Genomic DNA, 12,066 nt, shown 5'->3' with positions numbered 1-12,066 from the left:
AGTATGAGTGTTTATGATGTGAGCTATTTTCAGATGATGCACACAAAATACATTATTTGCAGTAGGATCCGATATTCATTTTGCAAACCAAATGACAGAAAGAATAAGGTCAAGCTCATGCAGTATAATTGAGTGTTTTTAAAGTGAGTATTGGGATGGAACCTCTCAGCTGCACTGGGTTTGTTCCCTTGGTTACCTCGTAACCATGACTGCAGCCCCTTTGTTTTTACACCACTCTATTAAAACTTGAGCTGCGCCGGGGACACCGTAATCACCACACACACAGCAAATATGTTTTATACCCAGCATGCTGACTCATTCCTACCCTTGAAGCAGGCGCCTGGATCAAGATGATGTACTTCACCTCCTCTGTTGCAAATCAGGTTCCCGCCCCCTTGACATTTGGAACAGTTCCTCAGAATTGATCCCGTAAAAAAAAAAAAACGCGCCAGCACATCCAGGTGTGGGACATGTCAGTGTTTACAGTTTGTTTACAGTGTCAGTTCAGGGTGGGTGCTTAGCTGTTAAAAAAAAAAAAAAAAAAGATTCCGTCTGTTCATTAAACCGTGCAAATGATTAATTGGAGGCTTCTGTCACAGATCAAAAAAAGGGGGTAAGAGAACTAGTCAAAAACATATGGAAGCACTTTGTTTTAAGGCAGTTAGCCATATTCCAAAATCTTTGGGTGCCAGTTTTCTCTTATATAAGCTCACAATCTACAGTCCATCCAGCACAGGCTGGAGGAAAACAGAGGTGAAAACAAGTCCAGGGAAGGAGTTAACTTTACTGCAGAAACAACAAGAACTGACAATAGCAAATTTGATATAACACAGTCAATGTAAGAATTTTAGAAACAAATCCTTGTTTATCAAACTCAACCTTGATTTTCACTTATTATTGCAATAACACATCAAATAAGACAATCTACGTTAGCGTGATCTGCTTTTTCCAGAATATATTGTCTACTTAAGTCCAGATGAAACTGTTCACAATAAAGAGTGAGTGGTTCAGTGGTGTAATGTAGTTTTAGGATGTAGGTCATTGAAGGTCTATTATGATGATTGGGTATATGTATTTCATGGTGTTGTATGTCACTGCTAAAATGCTGAGCATTCTATTTTGTTGTGTTATTTTAAATTGCTCATGTAAAAGAGCTGAAAATTAACAAAAGCTATTCTTTGTAATGAACCATCGCCCCTATCTAAACTCTATTGTATTGTATTCTGATTATTCTTTGTCAGCATTTGCCTAGTATTCTATAACGGTAAACAGTTACATAGCTATATATCATATCGATAGTAATCCTTTAAGTCTATTTTAGGTGGACAAAATTTTAACTAATACATTAATCTCCTCAATACAGTGTTACATATTTTTTCTCCTGTCCTGTAGCCTGTCTGTTTTAGACCAGAGATGCCATAAGAAAGTGCACCGTCTATCAGCAGCATTTTCCGTCCTTGTGTTCTTAAAACAAATGTTTTGAATAGAGCATGCAGATATATTTCTATGGAATACATTGATATAATGTTTGGCATTAAAACCAACTGTAACTGATGTGCTGGGTGTCTCCTAGGTCTGCGTGTTTGCCAGGGAGGCGACAACTGAGCCGACTTCTCAGTTATCGTGACCATTTATCTATTATGCCTCATCGCCTTTTGTATGCGTGTGTGTTCCTAAGCGCAAATGATTTCTTTTCACTGTCACGAGAAAGTTAAAAAAGGGAAAAGATGAGGAGGAAGTTGGACAATAATCACACAACTTCAACTGAAAAATGCTTTCTGCACTGATGCATTATTTTCATTAAAAAGAGGAGAACCCGTGACGCATCTGTTTCTTGAGATAGCTGTGTAGGATGAAGGCGAGTGGATCAAAGGTGCAATAAAGAAAATTGCTTTTGGGTATTTATTTCTTCTTACGTTTGTAGAATGTGATTGGTTGTGTACTTACAGCCCATGTCTACTTAAAATGGCTTTTCATCATTGATGACGGTCTGGTGCCAAAACACAACAAATAAAAACTTTTAATCGCAAGCGAGACATTGTGCACCTCATTAGTCACCTCCGTAGTCGTGTATTCATTACCGCAAATTGACGTTTTAATGTATATATTAAAAAAAACATGTATACGTATGTATGTATGTTTTGATTGATTGATTTATTTATACTTGCATGCGTGCGTAATTAATATTTCACCACATTTAGACAAATAAACTTTACTCTTGCTCCCGTGAAAAGTCTTTTCTTCGAAACAAACGTGCCGAAGCCCTGCTTGAAAAACTTTAAAACAACATTCTTCCTTGTGTGTGTGTGTGGCTATGGTGACGTTCCGTACACACATCCTGCACTAATCAAAAGCAGCGGGTAAGTGTTTCCCTTCATGAACAAGTTTATAAAATGAGAACGAACTAGAAAGAATGTTTCCTCTCGGAATAATTGTATTTTTTCTTTGGAATGACTAGTCTGTAATTGCAGCAAGACTCTTCTCAATTGTACGGAACATCAAATAAATTGCGAGCCTTTTTTACTGATGAAACGTTCTGCGATGAAAAAAAAAGGAAAGAAACGCAGGAAATGAGCCAAAACTGGAGAAAATGATTCATCTGATTCATTTGTCCTTCCATGTGTTTGTAGTTACCCAAACACACATTCACACTCATACAAACACACAAATGTAAAAAATGCACAGGTGGAGATGGTGTCACAATAGCGTCATCTTCCTCGGCACAAAGAAAAAATTTGACCAGTGAAAAAATTTCTTATCAGAAATATAACCTTTTGTCTGCAGCTCTATCTGCATTCTGTGCCGCTCTGTGTGTTCCCCCACTTGATCGGTTCCAACAGAAACCCAGACAACACCCGAACAATAACACAAAACAATAAAAACAAGTCTCCATCGACCCACATTCAGCCACACCTGATCAAACCTCTTATTGCTTTTCATGCTTATAAAAATAATGGTGATATTTGAGGGAACCAGTCTGACATTCCTCATTCATGTTCATCTAGAGCGTCTGCAAAATTGTCTGATTGCGCTTGACAACAATCAATCACGTAAAATCATGTAAAATTCTATTCTATTTATTTTTCCGCTTACTCTCACTTTTCACACATCTTTGTGTAAAGCATCATTTCAGCCTTTGTGCTCAGATGAAGATGGAGAGGAAAAACAAATTCTCTCTTGTCCTCCTCAATTGTGAAAGGGGTGTTAATGGCTTCAGCCTGGCTTCCCTAGGGGCTGATAGTTTAAACAGTTTTCGGCTCCTCTGAATTGGGAGCGTGGGAGGCGTTCGACGAGGAAAGTGCCACAGGAGATGGACAGCAAGCGAACGGAAAGAAGAAAGAAGAGAGAAGAGACAGCTTTACAAAAAAGGAGGAGGGCGGCCATGACTCACAGGCTGAATGGCTACCGAGCTAGTAAACAAACCTGCCTGCGGAGGTGCTTCGTAGGTGGGTGCTGTCTCCATGGATACGATAATTTTTTAGCTTTTGAACACACGGACAAAAAACACACACTCTCACACATGCACTTTCCTTTTTTAATTGAAAAATACTTCACTCTAATGATGAACATACCTTTACTAGGAACGCTAAAATAAAACTCATGTCTAACGTCAGTCAGTCAACACCCCATCTCTAATACCGTCTCTAAAAAAGGCGTCTTTATGAAATATCAACTCTAAAAAGGTTTTAATGCAAGACTGGTCATTAATATAATATAAAAAATAATAAGAATAGGACATGAAAACTGTTTAACTTTTATCCACCCAAAATGCTGGCGTTAACCCACAAATAGGCATTTTTTTTGGCCAACTACAGCCTCACACCCATATTGATCTTCTCTATTGATCTCTAACACAAACATTTTCCAATTTCTCAGGACAAACATCCCACGATATGATGCTCTGCTTTATAACACAGAAACAAGATCAAAGAATCAAAACTCATGACAGTCAGTATGAGCTCTGCCATTCTGTCAGATGCAAATACCCATAGCAAGAGTAATATTCAGTTGAATTTGTTATGAACCTCCATCAATCCATCGTATTTTACTTATCCTGCCCTCAGGGTCACGGGGATGCCTGTCCCAGAGAGGCGGGGTACACCCTGGACTGGTCGCAAGTCAGGAGACAAACAACCATTCACTTTCTCATTTATTTGGGGTGATTTTCTCATTTTTTTTCCCAATTAATCTGCATGTTTTTGGACTGTGGGAGGAAATCGGTGAGCCCATAATAAACCCACGCAGACATTGGGAGAAAAGGTCCCCTTGTCATAATCGAAACAGGGTCCTTCGTGCTGCTATGTTATCCTAATATCCTAATATTTTACCTTAAAGTTAAAGATTCGGGGATGATTGGGAATCAGGCATGTTATGTCTCCTTGGCCCTGTGGACACGATCTTATTGATTAAACAATTTCAGGGCTTTCAAAGCTTAAAATGTGACCGGACTGTTTCTCCCTGATTATATTAAACCATGTGTCTGTGCAAGTATCATAGCTATTAACAGGCTCAAATTACTTTAAAAAATGTGTTTCTTGGCAGGTCACGCTAATGTTCTCTGACAAGACTTGTTTGTCAGACCTCTTTGTGTCATCTCCGGTTTACTGCCAATGAAGGTGATAACCCCCGTTGCTTCTGTCAACTAGTCAGAAATGTATTCTTGTATTGATCACATGATAGCATTGGTCACAGCTGAGCTCATTCACTTTTTCCATTCACCGAGCCAAGAACTCAACACCTACTTGTGAAATGAAACCACGTGGCGCCGCAGCGTGGTTGCAACTTTGTGAATGACTGTGAGCCAGTACGATAGTTTCCGACATTCGTAACAACTTCCTCCTTAACAGTGACTGAATTTTTCCCAATTACCAACGCAGAAATCCTTTATCTCTTTGTGATTATTTATTGTATTTTTTTTTTTTTTTTTTACATACAGTCTTTCATTAAAATAGAAAAAAAAACAACAAAACGTACAGTACAAAAAAAACGGATTCACCTACCAGCTCCACAGCAAGCAGTCATATAATAAAAAAACATAATAAATTAAATAATAGTAAATAAATAAAGATTAAGGCTACGGAGAGTATAGCATTTCTCCCCTGTGGTAGTTTTGTTGTGTGAAAGCGACTAATTGCGGCCTCTCTTAATGCCACTCTGGCCGCCGATCGTGCGCAGATTTAACTATACAAAGTCGAGGCGTGTGTCTGCCAGTGCTTTGCGTCTTTTTCGTCCGCCTCTCCTCACAGCGTCACGTCTTCTGCTCCCAGCCTCCGATCACCAAATAATTCCACGTGCCGGTGTGGCTCTTCTCGGCTGAGGTAGTTGTTTTCAGTCTGTACTGCCAGGCGTCCCCTCAGAGGGTCATCCCGTCTCCCTGCGGGTCGTTGCGGGACAGTTCTCGGATAAAGAGTTGGTTGGTCTGTTTTAACCTTTCTGCTGGGCCAAGGAGCGGAGGAAGCGAGGGTAGCAGTCCTTCTCCATCAGGGTATAGATTTTGGCTTGAGCCACATCAAAACAGGACAGACAGGGCTTCTCCACGTTCTCCTTGGTCATTGCTTTTGTCACGTGATCAAGATTGACCTGTCAGAATGTCGAGCAGTCGAAGATTACGATTTTGAAGTTGTGGCAGAACATGAACTTTACCGATCAACAGAAGCGAGGTTTCCCTAATATTAAATATTTGTTCATTACCTCTTGTGGTGCGTCAGAGCTGATGAACTGGTCGTAGATTTTCTTGGCCTTCACGGCCAGTTTTGATGGTTTCGAACTCCTGTAGTCTTCACACGCTAAGTAAAACGCGATGTTTTCCTCGCTGAACTCTGAAACGAGGAATGCTCTGAACAGGCAGAGTCCGTCTGAGGAGAGGAGAGGGAAATAGTTAACATCTGTCTCCAACATCTGGAGGAACTTGAATCCTCTCCGTCTGGACTTACTTTGACTGGACAGCAGTTTCTCGAAGGACTCCCTCCATTTCTGGGGCTCGTCTGCACTTAAGCTGCAAAGGAGAAGACGCTGTCGGTGAAAATAGTCGAAACGAACTGGCTCCCGATGAAGATCGATAATGGATCATTATCTTACCTTAGTTGCTCACTTTTCTTGGACTGCCTGGAGATGCTGTGATCCGACTTCTGTAGTAAATTTCCAAACAAAGCTTTCAGCTCCTTTGCCCTGTAAACAGTAAAGCACAAGATTTCTTATAAAGGTTGAAAACACATAAAACACAGTGATGTTTTTTTTTTTTCTTTGAAAGTGCACAGCATAACAATCCATTATTAAAATGACAAAAATAAAGTATTCTAAAAACCCTTGCCGCTCACCTCTCCAGGCAGGTGATGGGGAGCAGCTCAAGTCCTCGGCACATGATGAAGTTTTTTCCCGGCAGTCTATTTCCAAAAGATCCGAAAGTTGCGAAAGGTCTGAGAACCTTTTCGTCTGCTTACAAGCGAGAGAGCTGTCAACTGGTCTGCAGTTTGTGGGAGAGATCCTCTTTTTATAGGCTGAGCCACACTGTGACATCATTCCCCTCAGCCAATGAAACGGGACATGTGGGAGGATGAGGAGACTCCTGATTTTCCTTCGCTAATTCCTCGGAGGTGAACAATATGTGTGACACTTACATGTCTTACAAGCTTTTTTCATGAGTGTGAATACGCTTTGGAAAGGTTATAGAGTTTTTCCTGGGGAGGACAGGAGACATTCCACGAAGACTACAGTTTCCAGCAGAGGCTTTATATATGGAATTGTGACATAGTGACAGAAAGTAAATTTAGTTTTCAGCCTCATTCAGATTACAGTTAGGGGTGTGGTGTGAAATCAAAAAAAAAAAAAAAAAAAAATAGCTGCAAGGTGATGGATTGATTTCCTTTGAGTAATAGATAAAGACTGGGTTATCAAAAAAAAAAGACATTTGTGACAAAAATAAATTGCTGATAGCTTTCAATTTATTTCAATTTGTGTTTTTAACTTAATCACCTCACCCCATGTTCATGAACCATCATATTGTATTTTGGTGAGTGAGCAAAAAAAAGGGGAAAATCAAATTATTTCAAATATTATAAAACAATATATGATGCAAGGTCCACTATAAAATATGATTGCCACTGGGTATTTGTTACTGGCTTGTAAAACAACAAAGAAGCACAGAAAATATTGTTATTTTGAATAGTTTAGGAGGAAAATAATACCATCTTTTTTATCATTCGTGTTATTGTTCAAATATGGCCAATTATTGTTCATTATTTAATCAAATTATGCTTATCATATCTGTGAATGGATGTCAGGCGGGTAATATATGCAGATCCTCACAAGCTTATTTGCTTATTAATGCTGTGTGTGCTACTGGGCAAATCTTGCACAACCACTGCCTGGACAATTTCATATCCGTCCGTCTTTTCGGCAGAAAAATGACTGCACAACAATAACAGCTGCACTACCAGAAAATGGTTCCTTATCTAAACTGAAAAACCTATATTTAGTCCGAGACTCTGATTGCATCTCATTCAACTGGCTTCAGGGGAAAAAAGGACAGGAAAGGAGGACTCGAGACACCGGATGAGAAAGAAAAGAGCTCAGTGAATAGAGTCTGAGCCAGTTTCCTCATCAGACTGTCCAAATAATTCTTTCCCTCGATCTGGCTGCCATGTCCCGTAAACGGTCACCCGGGTCGACACCAAGTTACTCCGACTGACCGCAGGCCCTTTAGAGGCTGTTTTCCTGAAAGACCTCTAAGGCTTTGTTTGGGAACTCTTAGGAATTAATATAATGGAGTTGTCTTTTTTATCCCGAGGTAGCTTTACAAACCGACTACAGACACCCTGGAATAAAATTATAAATTGGCAGCATTGAGAAGGAAAATTAAAGCAGAAATAAATGAAGAATGCTGTAAAGAAGTAAATGAATATGCAGTATAACTAGGTGTTAAACTTTGTCATTGAATGCTGAATTGTACTTTGTGATCTGCCTTTTTATAGCTTTGTAAATTTCATTGTTCTGAATTTGGTGTGTATTTTTGATGTGCATGGATTATTTTTGATTCTCTTTTTATTTTTGCAAAAATAATATCTCACTCTTGCTTAATTTCTTATTGAAAGAAGCCTTGTGTTGAGTGTATATTATAAAAGTCATTTTTCACAATAATATTCAAAAAGGAAACGTGACATTGCATACAAATACAAACCTCAATATTGTTTTTTACAAGAAAGTCAGTCTTATGAAAGATGATGATCCAATGGTAATCATGAACACAAAGGAGCGCAAAATAAACCATCAGCCTCCTCCTGCTTCATCAGGTGGAGAACGTTGGGAGTCGAGTGGGACAAAGTTCAAAACGGAAGTGCGAACAGCTTTGTCATCCGCAAATAAACGCAGTTGGGACGAGTTTTAGCCAGTTTGGCTTATAAATAGGTTCCACAGGGAACCAAACAGATTCAGTAATAAGTTGTATTTGATGACAGACCAGCTCCATTAGCAGCGATATTAAATTACACTTTATTAGCTGAGGCCTTAAATCTGTCAGAATGGTAGACTGCCAAAAGAAAGTAACTCAGAGGTTTAGACTCTTAGAATAAAAAAAAAAAAGATGATGGTAACCTATGCAAGAGGACCGTGCAATGCAACTAAAGGAGTTCAACCCGTCCATTATCTTCCACTTTTTCCTTGCAATTAAGAATAAGAACAACTTTATTTATCCCGAAGGGAATTGTTGTGCAAGAGTTACAAGAAAAATATAACAATAATAAATAATAGTAGAAAATTGTATAAACAGTAAAAAAAAAAAAAAAAAGGGGGGGGATAAGAAATACAAATAAACTATAAAGTGTCTAAAGTAACAAGTGAAAACTATAAAGTGTCTTAAGGTCTTAAGTAACAAGAGTATGAAAAAATATTGTACATGTAGCTGTTATGAAATATATTATGAAATATGAAATTATGGTCCTTGTTGTCATCCGGTGGGAGGCGGGGATCAGTCTGGACCTGCCGCCAGTTGATCGGAGGGCCACATATATGGACAGACAACTATTCAATCTTGTTGCCGGACTTATGTGCAATAATCTCCTTTGTGCCGTAGTGCAATAACCTGCTGCAACAAAAAGCAATTTCCCCTTTGGTTGTCACCGCAAAGCTATCTGATTCTTATAATAATTTATTAATCCCTCATGGCAAAATTCCCTCTCTGCATCTAATCCATCATGGATGAACCATGAGCATTTGTGTGTCGTCTTCCAGCGCCAGGGGAGCAGTTACGAGTTCGGTAGCTCTCCCAACAACATTTTGACACACTAGGAGGAGCCGGGCGTCAAACCAGGAATGTCAAGTTCCAAGGATGATCGGTCTACCGCCTGAAACACACTGCCCCTTAGTCTGATTCATACAATTTTGGGAAAGGGGTCATTAACTACATACTTTTTGCGTTTGTCAAAAAGTAGTAGTTTTACTTATTGTTTTCTTACCTCACTATTAGTCTCAGGAGATAACGTCACATTTCAAACAGCAACAACATCATATCTGCAGCTTCATCTGAGCGTCTCTAACGGATCACCATAGACCAGCTCAACACTTGATTCATGTGTTGGAAATAAAATCCTCCAACTTTCACTTTGGGATCTTTAGGGTCTTTTGAGAAGTTCATTATTATATATGTGCAAACTTTTGAACGTATTCAAATTTTCGAAGAAATAGATCAAAAAGTAAATGTACAGTTATATCAACTTAATAGATGGATAACTTTTGTGTTGCTGTGGTGTTTGAAAATCAATTGCTCAAGTTTAGCACATTCACCGCGAGAACATTGCACTGCAGACTGTTTTCTAGACAATCCTATCAGTGTCCTGAATATCTTTTCTCTTACCTCATTTAGGTCTAGGTAGGTTATAACGTTGTAAACATGTTTTTACCGCTAAATGAGGCTTAAAAGGTGAAAACCTTCATGTCTTTCAAACCGCAATCACAATCACCTTTGGGCTTTTCACATTTTCACAGGCAGATGACCGGACTCTGTTCCCATTCACCCCCCCCCCCCCAAAAAAAAAGAGGCATTAAATAAATACATAAATAAGAAAAGACCTGGTTTGCCATTTTTATTGTGTGTCAAATTGAGCTCCGAATGATCTAATTCTGCAGTGTATTATCTGATTCAGCTCTGAATGATTGACAGTGACGTACTTTCCACCGACAGTGCCGAATAAGAAAAAATATTAGCTTTTGTGACACCTTTTATACACAAACCTATCTGCAACATTTCCCCTGAAATGGCACATGTAATGACATAGTGACATAATATGTGGTGTATTACCAGAAATGCTGTTATCTAACAGGAGAATGGGATGCTGTTGTAATCTGTTTGTGTATAGAAACTGACACAAAGGAGTCACAGAAATTCAAGATGACACACTTCACGTAATTGAAATGTAGGTTGCAAGCCGATAAAACTAGGTCATGGACATTTTGTTTCTGGCCCTGAATTACTTAATACATAGAAAGGTCTCACTGTCCATCTGTCGCAGTGGTGTTGGCCCAGAAATATCAAATGAAAATTTTGAAATACAAAAATACAGTTAACAAATAGAGTAAAATAGACTCGGATGGTGGAGAGCAGATTGCGCCTCGGCACGACACACTGTGTTTAAGACGGAGAGATGATTCGCTACCTGTAATTTATTTCTCTTTGCATTAGATAACTTGATGAAAGGTATGAGTAAGATATACTCATACCCTTCAATGAGGGTCTGAAAGGGATTTATCTTATTCAAAGATACTAAATGCAATACAGGGCGACATAGAGGTTAGCGCTTCCACCTCATGGAAAGAAGGTTTCAGGTCTGATTTCGGTTTGCATGTTCTCTCTGTGTCTTCTCCAGATTCATACCAAAGTCCAAAAAGATGCAGAGTTCATTAGAGGACCTAAATTGCCAATACATGCAAATGAGAGAATGATGTGGTCACGTAATCGACCCATGACTGATCCAGTATCAATCTGACCTAATGGCAGCTAAAATGAATAAATGAAAATATTATAGAAAAAAATTGGAGTGATGCTTGGGGTGTTTTCTGTCATCTGCCCTTTTCTCACCCCCTCCTATGAAATCATAATTTTAGTCACACAATTGTTGTTTCTTGATTCTTTGTGCATCATGTAGATATTTCAACCTGCTGTCTGGTGTCAAACTTGTCAACATCTGGATGTTTTAGTTTCGTGACCCAGCAGGGACCACGGGAGAGCTTAAAGGGAGGTTTCATCTATCTTTTGTATGAAACAACCAATTATTTTGCCATACTGATACATTTTAAGAAGTGTAAGGTAACAATTTCATGATGAAAGTAAAACACATTCACAGAGTTATATTGCAATTGTTGCAAAGCCTTGGCTCACTTCGTCCTTAATTTATTCTCCTCGTTTCACGACGAGAGGTGACTCAAAAGCTCGTTTGGCGAAAAATGTCTCTTGTCCAGTATCAGGCTACAGTAGAAAGAAATTCGACAGAAATCCGCTGTTCTCTTTTCAATCCCACTGTTCCAAAATATTGGCCAAGAGCTCTCAGGTATTCCTGCAGCAGAATTTTGTCTCCCTTATTGGGGACTTTGTTATATTTATCTGCCTGATCCACACTAAATGCTTCCAATCTGTCTTCATTTATTCACTCTAAAGGCTGAGCTCTCACTGCAGTACAAAACCCTGATAAACTTTGTGGGCTTCTCTAGTCACTGATAAATGAAATCCCGCTTTGTGATAGAAAGTCCACTTAGGAAACAAATACTGAAAAAAAAAAGTTTTCTGGTATGCAGGTACAAAATAGAAAGAATTCTGTAAGAATTGCATTTGTGACTTTTGGATGACATGTACCAGTGCATCATTACATGTTAGAAAAATGTGTTAATAAATAATATTGGTCAAAATAATATAATATAGTATAATCTCCAGCAGAAAATGAGCAGAGTAGGCATTATAGCAGTCTGGATTCGAATTTTCTCACCTATTCAAGGCAATGTGTGCATGGAGAGCATTATTAACATGTTGTATTTACAGTGCATGTGCTCTGTAAATAAGGCTGACCATTTGTCTTGGATATT

The 12,066-nt window shown here is 38.9% G+C and overlaps 1 protein-coding gene across 1 annotated transcript; it reads right to left on the bottom strand.

Moving 5' to 3' along the window:
- Nucleotides 1–4,869: 4,869 nt before the first annotated feature.
- Nucleotides 4,870–6,465, bottom strand: rgs5b (regulator of G protein signaling 5b). Its single transcript, XM_086172377.1, has 5 exons — nucleotides 6,318–6,465; nucleotides 6,079–6,168; nucleotides 5,934–5,995; nucleotides 5,692–5,855; nucleotides 4,870–5,580 (listed from the first exon to the last, which is right to left on the bottom strand). Exons 1-5 carry the CDS (start codon nucleotides 6,359–6,361, stop codon nucleotides 5,425–5,427), a joined length of 516 nt encoding a protein of 171 aa, XP_086028503.1. The 5' UTR covers nucleotides 6,362–6,465; the 3' UTR covers nucleotides 4,870–5,424.
- Between the last annotated feature and the right edge of the window lie 5,601 nt (nucleotides 6,466–12,066).

This window comes from Fistularia commersonii, chromosome 25 (genome assembly GCF_037954325.1).
Source record: "Fistularia commersonii isolate RoL2024-O1a breed Wild chromosome 25, RoL_Fcom_v1.0, whole genome shotgun sequence".
Lineage (NCBI taxonomy): Eukaryota > Metazoa > Chordata > Actinopteri > Syngnathiformes > Fistulariidae > Fistularia > Fistularia commersonii.
This window is presented reverse-complemented; position numbering and strand designations above follow the sequence as displayed.